The 18,488-nt window shown below is 43.1% G+C and overlaps 1 protein-coding gene across 5 annotated transcripts in view; it reads left to right on the top strand.

Moving 5' to 3' along the window:
• The window catches only part of KALRN (kalirin RhoGEF kinase), a 653,746-nt gene that overhangs the window by 377,420 nt on the left and 257,838 nt on the right, over positions 1-18,488 (top strand). For 4 of the 5 annotated variants that reach the window (XM_057696213.1, XM_057696214.1, XM_057696215.1 and 1 more), the window contains 3 exons: positions 1,713-1,879; positions 8,980-9,099; positions 14,961-15,152. In XM_057696213.1, the coding sequence (XP_057552196.1) occupies positions 1,713-1,879; positions 8,980-9,099; positions 14,961-15,152 (479 nt within the window). Of the gene's footprint in view, positions 1-1,712; positions 1,880-8,979; positions 9,100-14,933; positions 15,153-18,488 lie in introns of all 5 variants that reach the window. The other variant, XM_057696216.1, reaches the window with a different exon arrangement.

The raw sequence follows: 18,488 nt of genomic DNA, 5'->3' as shown, positions 1-18,488 counted from the left end.
CATATGAGGGTGGTCCCCATAGAAATACACTACCCTTCGCTACCCTTTGAAAGTGCTTATCTGCTGGGCTTTTGAGTTTGATCCAAGTGGTTGGTTAGGATTCCGTTTGTCAGTATCAGGACGACAGCTGCACTGGGTCATAGATTCCAGGATGTGGACCCCAGGAAAGGATCTGGACAGAACTAAGAATCTGCAGAGCCAGGTGGAGTCGGGGATCAGAAGGAGGCAAGCAGTCCGGAGTTAGGATTTTCCCGAAGCTAAAGGTCTGAGCAAGGCTGAATCAGAAATAGCTGGACGATGAAAGTCAAGAACTAATACAGGTTATGACTTGCGTGAAGGTGGAGATAGATAGGAACCAAGAGAGCATGAGTGTAAGAAAGCAGCAGGTTGGAAGTCAGGAACCAGGAAAGCCACTGGGACTAAGGAGCAAAGCATGTTCACTGTGATATATATATAACAGATGCCTTATATGCATTGTCTCATTTAACCCTCCCAGCCAGCTCCTGAGATAGGTAGGTACGTAAAATCCCATTGTGCGTATAAGGAAAGTGAGGTTCCTGAGAGCTTAGGTAACTTGCCAAGATCAGGATTCTGACGCAGAACTGGCTCTGCACTTTCCACCTGCTCTATCGCAGCTGAGTAAGGAATCAGGTCACCAGAGGACAGAAGGACCTTGATAACTAAGCAGTGCCTTTGCTCTGTCTCAGAGTTTCTCAGTGACCCTTCCTGAAGCAGAAGTCTGTTGAAGGAAGGCTTACTTCAAGCCTGCTGGTGATGATGTGTGAATAGGAGCGCTGGTTTGGAGAAGAGAGAAAGTGTGTGTGCGTGCATGCTTGTGTGTTGGGAGAAGCACACAGGAAAAGTAAGACAGGGAGGTGGCAGGTGGTACACAAGGAGTGGAGCCACAGCTTCTGCCCGGTGGATGTTGGTTCAAGTCTCCCATCTCAGGTCAAACAACTGGCAGTTCATTAATAAACATTGGGAGCCCTGGTCAGCGACTGGCTGGGCTTACACTCTGAACCAGTAGAAGGATGAGCAGACTCTGCTGGTGTGGGCACAATTTTACTGTGATGGTTTCTCTAAATGGAAATACCCCTATGGTATTGCTGGGGTATGGTCATCAGGCGTGTTTGTCTGTATTTGATAAACAACATAGAGAGCTAGCATGTATTCCTACATGCTTTTTTAGGGGGCCTAAGTAGTTGGCTAATAAAATCACGACTGGCCAACTACTCTTTTCAGAATGGTCTCAGCATCTACTGGTAAATTGCATCTGACCAGCTAAAAGAAAGCGTGCCTTTGGCAGGAGTTCCTGAGACAGGGTCTTTGGGGCTTTGTTTGGTGTTTCCCAATGTGATCCAGAGGCTTGGTTGTGAATATTCTGGGTGTAGGCAAACTGCCCAGTGGGGACCGCTGTATGTGGCCTTGTCTGGGGATGGGATCCAGAGAACCACCTCTTTGACTCCAGTTTTATCAACTGGTGCTGATCGTCTGTTGAAGAGTTGTTTCCTGGCAGTTAATCCAAAAGAGACAACATGGTTTGAGCGTCCCACACAAAGACCTGTTACGGTGATCTATCCAGTCTCACCGAGGGATACTCAGAGGTTGGGAGGGTGGCTGTTTCCAATTCCAGCTTTCATACACATATTGAAGGAAATGTAGTCTTTGTGGTACTACCTGGTTTTTAATTGTTTACATTTTGTTTAAATCAGGAATTGAGTTAATCTGTGAAAAAGACATTGATCTGGCAGCCCAGGTGCAAGAACTGTTGGAGTTTCTCCATGAGAAGCAGCATGAGTTGGAGCTCAACGCAGAGCAGACCCATAAGCGGCTTGAGCAGTGCCTCCAACTGCGGCACCTCCAGGCCGAGGTCAAACAGGTGAGCCTGGCCCTCCCCCTGCAGCCTGCGCTTCCCAGCGGCTGAGTCTGGCCTGGGCCTGCTCCTGGTGTGAGGTAAGGCATACAGAGCCACAGGTGTAACTAGAATTAGGAAATAGGTAAGTTAAGGAGTGGTTGTATTAGTTTCCAAAAACTAGGCTGCTGTCTGTTGACTCTAACAAACAGATCTAATGGTTCAGTGGCTCAAACTACAAATGCATTACTTCCCTGCCACATAACAGCCTAAGGAGAGCATCTCAGTACTTTTCCAAGTTGTCCTCAGTCACTGAATTGATTCTCTTCCTTTCTGTCCTCAACCCTGCACAGAGTTCATGGGAAATGCGGAGCCTTTGTCAATAAACATATTCAGGCTTTAGAGCTAGGTTGATTCATTTGGGGTACCTGTGTGCCGAGTACAGGCCCTGACATGTACTTGACTATCAGTAAGTGGTAGCCATCATTCAGTTCCCATCATTCATTTCAATGTGCGTTTGGTTCTTATAAAAATGTGGTTCTAGCCACATTAAAGCCAGTTTTAAAAAGAAAAGAGTTCTTACCTGTGTGCGACGATGTGATACTAGCCATTTTTCTAAAGGACGTCCCCGTACCATTCCTAAGGGTCTCTAGGAACATACACACAGTGACCGATGACACATTTTTAAAAATACTACATATTTACGTTAGGAACAGACTAAGTGGGAATTTTTAGCATGATTATTGGGGATTTCCTATTTAGACAAAGTGGGATTGAAGAAATACAAATATAATTCTAGTTCCATTTATTAAGTGTTGTGTGCCTTTTATACCTATCTCGTGATCAATCCTCACAACCATTCTCGGAAGCAGATATTACTCTCCTTTCAGAGGAAGGCACTGAAGCTTAGAAAAGTCACCAGACAAAGGTCACGCTGAGGAAGGAACTCACCATCACCCTCTGCAGGTCCAGGAGGGCTTCCAGGCAGGGCAGGCCCCGCAGCACTTCAGTGTCTGCTCTTTCTGCCCCAGACTCTCCCAAGCAGCCCACCCCCTGCTTCCTCTAGGCAGAGCCCCACCCAAAATGTCCTAAGCAGATACACATCTTCCTTTTTTAAATGTTTTTTTTCTTATGTTCAGTGACTGCTAGAGCTTTTAGATTTAAGTCCATTAATTTAGCACAGGGAACAAAAACATCATATTTTATTTAATTATTTCGCAGTCCCTTTTATTCAGGGTGTTCCTTGTTAATGCCTATGTTTTAGTTACTATATATTACTTATTATAGTGTGCAAAATTATCTTCTGTGCTCCCCTTCTTTTCCAGTCAGTACTCAGAGTCTACATTCTGTGCTACTAAAGATCAATCTTGAGCACAGGTGACTTCACTGAGCCCCAAGCAAAGCCAGATCACAACACTGCCATCCAGGTTGTTTTCTGTTTAATTACACTGGGGTCACACCTGAATATCTGGAGAGACTTGTTACTCATGGGGATGTTGTGGAAATCCTGGCAGCCCCAGAGCCATGACAAGTATTCAGATTCTGACCATCTTAACGATAATGAGAAGTACTTTCTCATTTCAAATGAGAAGTACTTTCTTGTTTGTGATCTCAGTTTAGGAGAACGGGCCCATGAGAGAACGTGGTGCACATTTACTTTACATATGAGGAAACTGAGGTAACATAGGATGAGTGCTCCCAGGGCCTCTTGACTACTTAGCTGAAACCTGAGCCCAGGCCTCCGAAATCCAAGGTCCTACAATTTGCCTCTGCTGGGCCCCACCCCCACCCTGGAGTTCCAGGAAAAATAGACAGAAACCCTCCAGCAGAATGCAGTCTGGGCTTCTCCTGGCCTCCGCAGCACCACATCTGAGAAGATGGGCAGGCAGGGCCTATACCTGGCAGAGGGGTGGCACCTGCCAGGTCAGGCAGCGGGCTGAGCAGGCCGCGGTGGTTCTCCTCTGCTCTTAGTTCAAGTCACGTCAATAAACCAAATAACAGGAAAAATATTCCTAATTGACTTTGAAATGAAATACATAATTTTGCTTTTGTTCCTGGTTTTTTATTTTATTTATTTTTTGCTACAGCATTCATCGTAGAGCCAACTTCCTAATTATGTTTTTCTTGGCTGAGATGAAAATGGAAATGAAATGAATTTTCATCCTCCAAGTATCCATTCTGTACAGGACGGGGGCGGGGTTGGAGTGCTGATAGATAGTTTGATGAGTGGGGAAGTAGGTTATCTATGTATGGTTCATCCCGGCTTGACTAGCATCTGTGTACATTCCCATTCAGTGCGTCATGAATCAGAGGACGAAAAAGAATTCTTCTGTAAGAGTGAGAAAATTCCTTCTCCTTCTCTCCACCACGGCAGGAATGACACACAGGGGGATTGTAGTTCAAAACGGTATTGGATGGCTGGGGTCGGCCTCTAGGAAACCCGCTAAGGTGGTGGCCTTTGGAGGTACTCAAGGACTGCTGCTCTGTTAAGCCACCATGCCTCATTAGACAGACTCGTTCTCCTTGTCAGTGTGGGCTCTTTCTTCAGGGAGTCGTCTGATCCAGTTTCCGAGAAGGCATTTGTGTTTGATGGAAGTTGGTGGAGCAGGAAATATTGACTTGGAAGTTGTTGACACTTGGAAAGAGGGAGTTAATTTAGATGTCAATATTGATCACTTGGGCTGAATTCAGACACTAGCTTGAGAGTTTCTCTTTTGAATATACTCTCAGAAAGAAAGAAAGAAAAGGACACCTTAATGGAAGTGCCATTAATGGGGACAGAAAGGGAGAGGACAACAATGTGTTATTATCCAGCTCTGCCATTAGAGCTCAGAGATTAAAGGTTTAGATTTGGCCTCCATAACCTCATGTGCGGTTACACCACAGTTATATTCAACTGAAGCTCTGAGGAGCGATGATGTCACAGACATTGAAAATTATTTGCAAGTATTTAGAACAAATGAAACTGATTCATGCAACTGACTTGCTTTCTGAGGGACTACATAGGACTCTGTATCTAAGATAAATGGCCCCAGCATCTCCAGAGAGATGCTGAATCTTGAAGGGAAACCACTCCCCTGATTCCCATGGTCCAGGGCCCTAGACCACCCAGATGCCCCCTTTCTTCTGGAAAAAATAGTTCAGATTATTCTCCAGACCCCACAGAATGCTCTGATTGCTTTCCAGGAAAATTGCTACTCTGGTAAGGATGACCTCACATTTATTAGATAATTCAGGAAGATTTGAAAAACCTATTTAATGGGCATAAAACTAAATGAATTTCCATACGTATTCCTGCAGAGCAAAGCATTTAGCAGAAAATAGGCCAGAATGGATTTATAAGGTGTTGGCACTGTAAGCTATGGGGAAAGAAATCATACTTATTTGTCTACTAAAGACATTGACTTAAATTGCCCCTGTGGACCAAATACGGGCCAAAATTTGCATATGATGAAGATGGGAATTTAAAACAAAGGAGGAAATATCACCCTCTCCTCATATTCCTGTAGAAAATACTGTTCAGTTCTATTTACTGTCCGTGAGAGTTAAGAGGAGTTGGAGTAGACCCAGAAGAGAGCAGCCACAGGGACACGTACTCTCCATTTGTTTCAAAATAGAGATAATTATGAAGACACACAGTTGTAGTCTATCAAACCATGCAGGATGAACACATATAATCTCATAAAGTGTGCATTTTTAGGACTAAGAAACACTGAAAATATGACAGGCTGCCAGTTACCACCTGCGGGGCTGATGATTTTCCTGTGGCTAGAGTTTCAGAAATGATTGTGCCGTGTGATAAGTCGTCTGCAGTAGCAGGAGTGAGAGTCAGTGTCCTTCAGCGCAGCATCTTAGCTTTCCTGTCGGTGTGACCTAGAGAACACAGCCATAGCCAAGCAGCTTCCCCAGACCACGTGGTCACAGGGGCCAGCTTGCCCAGCTTAGGTGGCACCATCATTTTGGACATTCACGTCCAGTTAACCAAATCCATTCTTCTCCTAACTCAGGGTTGTCTAAGCTTCCTTGGCCTGAGGAAGCAGTAGATCTCCATCTTCAGTTTCCCTCTCAGCTCTGACTGAGCTGAATGGGTGGCCTAGCTCCCAAGTCCCCAAGCAGCAATACTCTTCCCATCCCTCATTCCTGCAGAGCTAAGTTTCTCTGGTATCCTGTAGTTATGGGGGCAGGCTCTGAGTTTTGAAAGTATAGAATATTATGGCTCAAAGTGACCTTCAAAGACCATCTAACCTATCGATAAACTGTTGTCTAAGATGAATGGTCAACACAAAATGTTCATTTTATGGTTTGCAAAATACTTTTAATTATTTCATTTCATCTATACCCTGTGATTTACCATTTTACAGATAAGAAAACTGAGCCTCAGAGAGATTAAATGATGTTTCCAAAGTCACATAGCTCAAGATCAGTAGGACCAACGTTTTCTCATTTTTGTTGCAAAGTTTCTTCTATTACCTTTCCCTCATTTGGATGCTCACAGAAGAGTAAATAACCAATTTTATGAGCCAGGAAGATAAATGCTGGCAGTGGTAGAGAATTATACCACCAGAGTTGTCACTGATCAGAGCACAGAGACCGATGATAATGAAACAGCTCAGGTATCTACGTCACATCAGAGTATGCCAATAAGCTCTATAAATACTAGAATAAAAATTAATATTTTTAAACTTTTTCCCTTCTCATTGTGAGAGATGTAAATGAAGAATCATGGCATTAGCTAGCTTTGCCTCAAAACTAAAAATCACTACCACCACCAGCATCAGGCTTTGCATTTTACAGGGAGGGAAGGTACTGTTATCCGAGCTTTACAGATGAAAAAGCTGAGGCTCAGGGGAGTTAAACGGTTTTACCAGGTAGTAACAAAGCCAAGTGTTCATACTTCAGATTTTGTACTTTCCACACGATCGCAGTTCTGCTTCTGGTTCTGAGTCCAGAATTTCAACATGGGAGGTTTGACGTTAGGAAAATAAAAACGCTTGCTAGTGCAATCATTGGCATCCGTCCCACCCCTGAACCCAAGCCATCGATTAAACTACGGTGCATTTTTATCTTCCTTACATCAAATCTCCCATGTGAAAGTCCTGGAATGCCTTTAGAAACAACATTTGGGAAATAAAAATGAACAAGGATATCAAGGATATGGCACAATTTTATGAAAGATGTAGAGACTAAAACCTATAATATTTCTAAATGGAACGCCTGGTAAATGGGGATCCCACAACCACAGCTATAACTGATGTTTCCAGTTGGCCAAAACTAACGAGGAAAGCATTCCAGCAAGACTCAGGAGGCCGAGAGAGAGGCCCACTGCCCCTCAAGCATAGATTCGTGATGCACGTTGGGAAAATGTTTCTCTTACACCCTCAGGTGAATCCTGAACCAAGCAAGATGCGATGAATCCTGGCAGAAGGACTTAAGCGTAGTTCAAACATGTGAATTGTGAGCTCCATTTTCCAAAGAGGTGAAACGTTTGGGCATGCAATCTGTGGATGCATGTACCCAAACTTAGAGCCAGCATTTAGAAATCATTAGCACCTCTAGTCAGCCAGCTACAGTACACCAGTGGCATCAGAGATTCCACACATACTCTCTGAGCAGTTATTTCCTGCAGCTAATTGCTTTACAGATTGGCATCTCATCCACAGTCTGCCAGACTGCCCGCGAATTAACATCTCAATCCAAATAGCCCAGCTTCAGTGGGATTTATGCCCCGATGTTATCCATGCACAATATGGCCCCAGTCATTTTCTGCCCGAGGAGGACATTTGACAAATGCCTGTGAGGTTGTGGAATAGGAGACCAGGCTTAGTGTTTTTCTAATTGTGTAACATGAAGAAGTTGAGAGAGGGAAAATATCTTAAAAAAAAAAAAAAAAAAAAAAAGTGAAACAGATTGTGGTGTCTTCTGCTTTGCCTTGAGGAAACAGATGGATTGTATTTACTGATCTTGAAATTTCAGAAGAATTTTTATTTCCTCTCCAAGCAAACTCTCAGACTCCTTAATAAAGCAAATATTTGGCAATTTTCTGATGACCAAACCCAAGGTGGATTTTCAAGACCTGACACTTCCAGTTTGATTATTTGCACTTGACTCTGTTAGCTGGACAATTGCCACATCTCCATTTTAGCTGGGACTGTCTAGACAGTGCCAGTGTTTCTCCTATTCTAATACTCCCTAGCTGAGTTCTCTTTCCCCCAGTACTAATAAAGGTCACCTAGAAATTCTACTCAGCCTCACCAGAGCCTCTAAATAATTTAAATCAATTATAACGTACTCTCCCTTTTTCTAATGATCCGGTGTATGGATGATTCATGATATTTTGCTGGTTTTATTTCTCCTCCTTTTGGATTGTTTAACCATTAAAAGCTCAAACCTGTCTACTCTTGGCTATTTTGCATGGTGTAGGAGGTTGGACCTGCAGTTCAGGTGTGACTTGGGTATTTTCCACAGTGACTTGAGTATCTTCACTCTTTCAAAAACATTACTGCATACCCATCATATGAAAGGTACTGTGCTAGACACCGGGTGAGATTAAAGTATGACTCATATATTACTCTAGTTTTCCGTAAGTTTGCATTCTAAGGGGAGAAGATGAAACAAAAGTTGAAATAACTGAATAAGGCAGGCTTTGGTGAGTGCCACAAAGGTGGTACACGCAAAATGGTCTGGTTTCACTAGATGATGCAGAGATCATTTCTAACGGGAATGGTTAGGTATAGAAGATTTCAAGCAGTTGTTGATATTTGAATTGGGCCTTAAAAAAAGAGAAGGATGCCAACAGATGGAATTTATTTATTTATACCATACTATGTTCCATGAAGGAACCTCAGAAACATACATACAATGCAATCAGATAATGTTTAAATTAAGCCTGTGAGGAGCCTGGGATTGAGGAGTGATAAGGGTAGGAAAGAAAAGATGAAACTTGGGAATGAGGCTGGTATTTAGAATAAGTACCTTATGGCACAAGGTACCAGGTAAATTTAAGGAGATTTTAATTATCCAGACTCTTGCTGCCCTCTCTTCAACTGTGGGCAGGAGGTAGCGAGCTCTCTGACTGAGGGGCCTGTCACGGAAGGCCATTCACCTGCACTCGTGTCCCGACCCCCTAGGTCCTGGGGTGGATCCGCAACGGGGAGTCGATGCTCAGCGCCAGCCTGGTCAACGCCAGCTCTTTGTCCGAAGCGGAGCAGCTGCAGCGGGAGCACGAGCAGTTCCAACTGGCCATAGAGGTAACCCCCAAATCTGGCCGCACTATCCTTCCTTCCCCTCTCTGCTTTGCACCTTAGGCAGGATGATTCCTCAAGATGTGGGTGTTCCTTTAAGTGGTGAAGCCATTACTCTTTCTAGTGAAATGGGCCGAGTAGCCTCCCTGTGACCCAGGAGTTGATGGAGAAGCAAGTGCAGGGCTTCATCACCCCAAGGAAGCCTGGTATTAGAAGACAGGTATTCACACTCCAAATGTGGATCTTTCTTACTTATTGGTACCTTTAACCTGCAAGGCCCCTGGTCCATTGAGTTTTTTAATACATTATGGACTGTGCACTATGTGAGAAATGTAAAGCTAAAAGCTTAGAAGTCACCTCTAGTTGAAGCTCACTCAGAATTGAGGATAAACAACTGCAGAAGTCATTAGTAAATTAGGATTCCATTTTTAAACATTTGGTTTACATGTAACACTTAGATTCCATTGTTAGATCTGCCTTTTAGTAAGAGCAGTGAGTATGGAGCAGACTGCACTAGATACTTTGATTCACTGAAAGTAGTTGTTCAGTAATGCTGGTGGAAGCCATATTTAAAGAGTAAACTGAAACCAGAAATTCACCAAGATTTGTTTTAAAGGCTATTTTAAAATAAAACTCCACTTTTGAGGGTCTAATATAAATTTTGTCTTGCTTTAAATAATATCTTTAATTATCCTTTCTACTAGAAAATTTCCTTCCCAAAAAGACTTGAGCTGATTGCTCTAGAGTGGTATGGAGAAAAGAGTAAGAAATGGGGCATCAGAACTATGTTAAAAATAAAATAAGTTCAGTACCAAAGGGAAAAGAGATAAAAAGTGAAAACCCCAAAGATATCCATTCCTTGTGGTTCAATGTAAAACAACCCACTTCTCAGCATTTAAGAAATGCAAAGGTATTAACTTCTACTAAAAAAAAACCAACAGAAAAACACAACAATGATAAAATCCTAACTATCCATGCCAATAAGTGTATCTTTAATACAGTGATCCAATGATTGCTAGCCATTTTTAAACTAATATTGGTTGATTTCAACCATTTAATTTTGCCAAAACCATCCTGTATGTGAGTACGTAGCATTGATACGAACAACATGTTTCTCTAAGATACCTGATAACTTCTTAGGAACCATTGCTAGTACTAGAGTCCCATCTGAGGTTTGAGATTTAAAAATAAACTGCATTACAGACACAGTATGGACAAATCATTTTCTAAGGAAGAACTAACTAGAGGAAAGAATTTTTATTATCAGCAACTGTCTTGCATTTTACTGGCATGCCCAGATATGAGAATGTTAGGATCTATTCATTATAAAGAAAAAATCAAGATTGGGATTATAATCAAGAATTAGGCACACAGTGGTCAAAGCCCCATCAAGAGGCAGCAATGAAGAGAATGAAGGTTGAGCAGTCACATTCAAGGCTTGGCATGAAGCTGTGAGGGATGCTGAACAGAGAGAGGACGGCCCTTGGCCATACCTCCTTCTTGTTTACCTGCCCTGTCAGGTAGTTAAATTTTCAGTCCCTAATCAATTGTTGGGTGAGTAAAACTAAGTAAAACACTTGAGCATCAATGAGCTAGTAGAAAATAGTGGGTAAATGCATTAGCAATGCCTTTGAAATGAGTAAGTTTCACCTGACTTACATACACAGTGTGTATGAATTTGTTAGATGGTGTTGCATCCTTACCGAATAGCAGCTCACTAATCATCTATGTCTCTTTAATTTCATGGATGCAACTTGATCAGATATTCTTGGAATAGATGTTGAGACATAGACCCCTGTAGAGTTTATGTCTGTGGACTCAAGAGGATGTGGCAAAACAGATAGTATTTCTGGTAGATCTTGAAAATGGAAGGTAGGCAGGGTCTGCAACATGGCTAAAATAATGACGAGAACAGAGCCAGAATTCTAACATATGTTGCTTCTTCTTGTGGCCTTGTGCTTCTCTCTAAATGTGTCCGTTTAGACCAGGTTCTGCATTGGGGGAACATACACCAGGGAGGATTTAAGCAATTTGATAGGAGATCTAACTAGTCTGGCTTGATTTAACCCATTTTGATACTTCCGTACTTTGATACTAACCCATTCTGTAAAACCCATTTTACAGTGATCACTGACAGGGAACGTAATTTGACTTATTGGGTCCTAAGAAAGAACCCTGGGCTCCAGAAGGGAAAATAAAATAGCTGTAAGTAGGATGACCATATAATTTATTGTCAGAACTGAGACACTTTTAAGAGTGAAGGAGGGAGTTATTAATAACTAAGTCAGAAAAATCAGCACGTACTAGAACCCTCGGCAAACCAAGATGTTTGCTCACCCTGGGTGGAGTAACCTCATCAGTCTGAAGGTTTTGGTCTCCTTAAAGAAGGTCCGAATGTTTACATGAGGTAGCGCTGGTTACAGAAAAACTGCCCCAGAGCAGAGTGCAGAGCAGCCCACAGCCCTCCAGAGACGTGGCTTTATCAACAAACCCAGATTATTGTTTGTTAGTATCCACGTGTTGCGGCCGATGTGTCTTCAAGAACTGAGAACATCATAGAGACACACTTGATTTTAAAATCCATTTTTATTTGAAATCCTCTTATGCATTTTAAGCATAAGCATTACGATGGAAACAGTAGTTAAAACTGGATAATAAATGCAGTTGATTTGGTTCGGTTTTCTTCCATGTCCCCCTACTAAATATGAACATCCTTGATAATCTATGTCTCAAAGATACAGCACTCAATAGGATTAGATAATAGTGGAAATAAATGCAAAATAATGACTCAGGCTTAGCAAAGCAGAGACTATGTCATGTGCGTAAGAGTTTATCATTTAGGAAATTAAAGGGAAGAAGGGGCTCCCAGGACTATTAGATAATAATGAATTTCAGAATAAGGAAGAGGATTTGTTACATAGCATAAATTATAGGAAAATTAAAGTTACTCCTATGTTCTCAGAGGAAAAGATACAACAGGTTTATGATAACAACTGTATGCTGGTCTTATATATTGAGAGGCCAGATAATTATCAGAATCACTTGGTGAACCCTTCCTCTGAATGAGAGACTGTAGATACCGTTCTAATTGCTAGAGATGAAATGATGTGGTGTGACATGGTGGAAAGGACAGAGATTTGGGAATAGGTCAAACCTGAATCTGGTTTCATCACTTCCTTGGATGTACATTTTTGGGCAAGTCCCTTATCCAGACTGAGTCAGTTTCTTAATCTGTGAAGTGGGAATAATAATATCCACCTTGTAGTAGTGTCATGAGAACTAGAAAAAAAAAATGCATAAGTACCGTGCCTAGCATAGAATATACACCTTTTTAAATGCCAGCCGTTAAAGTAATTTTTTAAAACCGTCCTTGCCTTGAGAGTTTCACTAAGTACGGAAAATCAGCCAAGTGTTAGAAGAGTGATATAGGTATTCAGAAGAGGGTGGTTTTTGGTAAGCCTCAGGCTGTCCAAAAAGGCCTCTTTGAAGGAGGTCAGATCTGAGCTGAGTCTCCAAGGGAGACTGGATCGTAGATCGAGAGAGGCTAAGAGGTGTTCCTTAAACGCAGGGAGAATGAAGATGGCAAACAAAGTGCACAGTGTGTTTTCGAATGGTTTTTGTAAGGAAGTAGTACATGATAATGAAGTACTTGGAACCACAATGTTGAGGGGCTTTTAATGACATCCTCTAAAGTTTGGACTTGATTTCATAGCAGTGGAGGAACCATTGCAGGCATTTGAATTGAGAGGTGGAAGTGATGTTTCGAGCATAAAATTGGAGTTTTAGCACTGGGAAGGCTGTTAGGAAGTGCTTTGATTAAGAGAACTTTGTTACAGCGAATCTGTCAAAAATGTAAGGGACGGGTTTGATGGGTTAGAAATAGAAGGCAGGAAGAGTAGTTAAGCGACCAGCACAGCAACCTGGGCATGGAGTGGTGAGAGCTGGACCGGGATTCAGGGTGATGGATAGCAGGCAAGGGCAGTGACAAGACTGTGGTCCTAGACGGCAGCCAGGAGCGCACCATCAACAGGACAGTGGGCTGTCATGGGAAGACTGAGAGGGAGGAGGAGTTTAGTTTCAGATGTGGAACTTGAGCAGATGTCTGGGAGGAAGGTGGAGGCTCTGACTGGGCAGTAAAGCCATTTTCATTCCTTGGCAAGTGTTCCTCTTCTCTCTGGGAAGATCTTTCACTTCTACTGAGAATGCATCTTTGTCAGTGACTAACATGGGGCAGGCAGCTAGATCATCTGAATCAGTGCTACTGACCTAGGTGAGGGGTGTGGCAGGCAGCTCACCCTCACACCCAAAGACACTTAAAGATGAAGCTCAGATGTCAGGCAAGAAATATAGATTAGAGAGTCATTTACAAAGAGGAAATGATAGAAGCCAAGGGAATAGATGAGAACTCTATAGAAGTGAACCAAACCCAAGAGTGGACCTTGGGTACCTCCGCATTTAGGAGACAGGAAAAGAAAATGGTACCAATAAGTAAAACGGAGAAAGAAACCAGGGGTTTGTAGTGGGTCATTTCTATTTGTTGGTTTACTTTTTCTAGGTTCATCCAGCAATTAGGAACCCAGATGCTAATGTGGTCATCAGGACTGAAGGCTGTCTCAGTGGCAAAGCAAGGGAATAAAGGAGTCTAGTGCTGGAGGAGGTTGTGCTAACACTGCTAACACTGAGGACAGATTGAGGAGAGGGGGATGGGCGGCCAGGAGGTGGTTAATAGACTGTGCAGACTGCTGTCTGGGATGAAGATGAAGGGGTAGCTAGCGGTGAAAAGAGGGCAGGTTGTGCTCACACACCGGGAGGGCTGAATGGATGCGCTCTGGGGAACTGTCCCAATACTGCAGCCAAGAAGGGCAGAAATCATTCGGAAGCGAGATGCTGGGCTCCTAGCTGCTCTTTTCCACTGCCAGCTAAGCTCTGCTTTCCTGAAAGTGCAAAGGCCATTGGGCTGAAATGATCCCAGCGGCTGAAGCTGGGATAATGTTCGCTCTCTGAAGTCACATGGCTCCTCCACGTCAGTCTTTATTTGAATAAATTGTAATCTCAGTTGGCTCTCTCCCTGCCACCCAGTTCTCCCCACAACCTGTTCTCCCCACCTCCTACAGTGAAGGTGAACTCAGGAAATGACTCTTACCCCAATAGGAAAACGAACCTTCTACAATATAGATTATCCTAAAGGCAAACGTAAATAATGTGGTAACGTGGGATTATGTGTTGAGCTGAATTACCTGCTGTACTGCTCTGTTCCCTTGGTAACTAAGAAATGGTGTGAAATGCTACTCTTCTGCTTATTAAGCTGCCAAATGTCTTCCTTCCATTTTAAAATGGAACCCTTTTAAAACTGATCATTCATGTTTAAAATGATTGCATTGTTGGTAGAGATTTGTGTTACGTGGGGTTATTTTGTATGTGCTATGTTCATTTGATCTGCAGAATGGGACTATAGCAGTAACCTCCTTTGAAAACTCATGAGGAATAATTTTATGATTAGATTTGAAAAGGAAATTTAACTGATGTATGAATCAATCAGGAAGCACATTTATACACAACTGCATTTCTCTAGCATAGAAACTGAAATATCTTTAAAACGCAGTGATACAAGTAGAAGAGAAAGGAGTGGGGGCAGGTTTTAGGGACCAGAACGATTAGTTAATGAAAATGTTTGATATTCTTTTTTAAAATATGCTTTAAAAACAATGATGACATATTTGAATCAGTCATTTAAAGCTCTTTAACTTTTCTGCATCTTTCCACTCACGCCTCACTCCACCCCCTCCCATACCACGCCTGGGTCGTTCCCATGGACCTCTCTCTCCTCCCCTTGTGCCCAGTCCCTCTTTCATGCCACTTCCTTGCAGAAGACGCACCAGAGCGCCCTGCAGGTGCAGCAGAAAGCTGAGGCACTGCTCCAGGCTGGCCACTACGACACAGATGCCATCCGGGAATGTGCGGAAAAGGTGGCCCTCCACTGGCAGCAGCTCATGCTGAAGATGGAAGACCGGCTGAAACTGGTCAACGCCTCGGTGGCCTTTTATAAAACTTCTGAGCAGGTGAGGGAGAGGGCTGTGGAATGTGTGGGGCTGAGACTGATGGAGGTCTGTTTTCTGCATCACACTGCAAATCTGCAGGATCTACCTCAGCAAGAAGCATGTCCTCTCAGCACTAGCCTTTGAGAGTAGAAGAACGATTTGTGGAAACACCATGATTTACTTCCTTATAATCCTTTCCATTAGAGGAGTGGGCCATATGATTTGTTTCTTATAAATTTCTCAAACTCACAGGATCTAGGTGTTGAAGTAGAAGTTGGGTGGGTATATGCTGAATGCTAGATTTGAGTGATGTACCAGTTAGCTCTTGCCACAGTAATGCTATGTAACAAATCACCCCAAAACCCAGTGGTGTAAAACCATAAGCATTTATTCTTTTCCTAAGTATCTGTTGTTCAGCTGATCTTTGCTGAGCTTGGTAGAACTAGGCTCCAAGCTGCATGTTGGGTCTAGATCCTGTTCCTGTGTTTCTCCTCCTCCTTGACCATCAGCCACTTGAGACATAGTTATGGTGAAAGGCAGGCATACAAGAACCCTAAATCTACTGTGCAAGTGCATTTCAAGTCTGCTTGTGTCACATGCTCTAACATCCTTTTTTTAATATAAATTTATTTTATTTATTTTATTTTTGGCTGCATTGGGTCTTCTTTGCTGTGCATGGGCTTTCTCTAGTTGTGATGAGTGGGGGCTACCCTTTGTCTCAGTGCTCAGGCTTCTCACTGAAATGGCTTCTCTTCTGGAGCATGGGCTTTAGGTGCATGGGCATCAGTAGTTGTAGCTCATGGGCTCAGTAGTTGTGGCTCATGGGCTCTAGAGCACAGGCTCAATAGTTGTGGCACATGGGCTTAGCTGCTCTGTGGCATGTGGGATCTTCCTGCACCAGGGCTTGAACCCATGTCCCCTGCACTGGCAGGTGGATTCTTAACCACTGCACCACCAAGGAAGCCCTCTAACATCCTTTTGACCAAAGCAAGTCACATGGCCAAGGCAGCATCAATGAAGCATGGCAGTATATGCCTCCTGTGAAAGTCGGGAGAGGAGAGTGACAATTTGCTGAATATAATCTAATCTACTGCAGCCAGGCACTATGTACTGCTTGAAAAACATACAGCTCTTTCACTTGTGGGCTTCCCAGTCTAATAGGGGAAACACAGCTCCCTGTCACTGGAGAATTGTGAGCCTAGCTGGTAGGATGGTGCAGCTGTGGGAGAAAAGGCAGGAGATACCTACAGCAGGGCCATAAAGATGCAAACCCATTACTCGTACATCTGTACAGTAATATGCACAAGGGCTAAGAGGATTCTTAAATGATTTGGGTACTATTAGGGGACTCTTCTCATGAAATAGAGGTTTAAGACAGGAGTAATTTTATTCAGGGTAAAGTACTTTCCTTATTCAAATCGCTCCCTGGTAGAAATAGATCAGAGAAATATTCTCCTCTGGGTGACTTACAGGGAGCATGGGAAAGTCTGTCTCGGAGCAAATGTAACATGGCTGTGAGAGGGCCCTGCAGCCAGCGTTCATCTTCACGCATTCTCTCAGTCCTCCCTTCCAGTGTTTCAGAGAGATGATGCCTTTGATGGCCTCGGAAGTGGGAGCAGCAGGCCGATGTGATAAAGAGCTTCCCCAGTTGATCTATAAATTCAGCACACCCTAGCAATTGTTTTTAAAATAGAAATTGATAGGCTGATTCTAAGATGTACATGGAAATGCATAGAGCCTAAAATAGCCAAAACAGTCTTGAAAAGGAAGAATGAACTTGAAGGAGTTAGACTACATGATTTTAAGACTTACTCTAAAGCTGCAGTGATCAAGACAGAATGATATTGGTGTAAGAATAGATACAATGGAACAGAAGTAGACCCACATATATACAGTCAGTTGATTTTTGACGAGGGAATTCAGTGAGTTAAGTCTTCTTAACAAATGGTTCTAGACAACTGAATATCCATATGAAAAAAAATGAGGCTTAATCCCTGTCTAATATCATATTTGGATTTTAATTTGAGCTGGTTCAAGATGCTGAAGGAGACAAAGCACTAGATTAAGAGTCAGGAAAGTTGACCCTGAACTGACCTTACCAAAGGTCACTTTATCTCTCTAGGTTTCTGACTCTTCACCTATTAAATTAAAGGACTTACGCTGGATTATATTTCCATTTCTTCTAGCTCCCAAGTTGACTGGTTTTAAGTCCAATACTATCATGGAACAGGTGTCCAAGTACTCGTTTTCTTAAGGTTTTTGCGTGTGTGTAATCTGTTTCCTCTCAAGATGTGAGCCTCCTGCATGTTTTCAGGCCTTGCATCAAGAGAGGTGTGCAGTGCTAAAGAAACCAGCTGGAGTTCAGGCATAGGCCTTCTCATGACATGGGAAGCATGTTGGCTGTGGGGTGTTCTGCCTGGGACATCGTTCAGCTTTTTTTTTCAGCTCAGTTCATAACTCAGAAAGCATCCTATCCAATGCTACACCCTTCACCAAGAGAAACGACTTTCTTAAACAGAGGAGGCCAAGGGTAGTTAGAGCTGCTCTGCTCTGCCCTGCTGCCCTAGCCAGGCAAGCAACTTCAGTCTGTTGAAGGAAAGTATAGGAATGAGTTTTTATTTTTTGCATCCTTCCGTAAGCCCTGACACTAGGCCGCCCTGGGTCTCCTACTGGTGCACCCAACCTAACTCCCTCTGAGCCCCATTTGAAACGCTTTTGGTCTTTTCAGTTCATCTATAAGGTCACTTAGAGCATGGCCTCTCAGCATTTTTAGAACTGAAAAACCATCTTAACTATCTTTTATTTATTTATTTATTTATTTATTGTTTAATTTTTGGCTGCATTGTGCCTTTGTTGCTGTGCGCGGGCTTTCTCTAGTTGCAGTGAGTGGGGGCTACTCTTCCTTGCGGTGCGCAGCCTTATTGCTGTGGCTTCTCTTGTTTCGGAGCACCGGCTCTAGGCTCCTGGGTTTCAGTAGTTGCGGCACATGGGCTCAGTTGCTCCGCGGCATGTGAGATCTTCCCAGACCAAGGATTGAACCCGTGTCCCCTGCATTGGCAGGTGGATTCTTAACCACTGTGCCACCAGGGAAGCCCCTTATCTCTTTTAAGTTAACCCAAGTTTGTTATCCCTCTGAAGGAAATGAACATTTTGCAGTAGCAGGCCTGAAGATTTCATTGTCTATGGTAGTACCTTGAAACATTTTGTGCTAGGATATTTTCCCCAGGGAGGGAAAAGACAACATTCATTTAAGTCACATGACATAGGCAACTTCCTCTCTACCTCTGCTTGAGGCTACTTCCTATAGGGCAAGGACAGATGGTTGGACAACCCAAGTACCTTCTCCAAACCTCCTTT

The sequence above is a fragment of the Hippopotamus amphibius genome, chromosome 10, assembly GCF_030028045.1.
Source record: "Hippopotamus amphibius kiboko isolate mHipAmp2 chromosome 10, mHipAmp2.hap2, whole genome shotgun sequence".
Taxonomy (NCBI): Eukaryota; Metazoa; Chordata; class Mammalia; order Artiodactyla; family Hippopotamidae; genus Hippopotamus; species Hippopotamus amphibius.
This window is presented reverse-complemented; position numbering and strand designations above follow the sequence as displayed.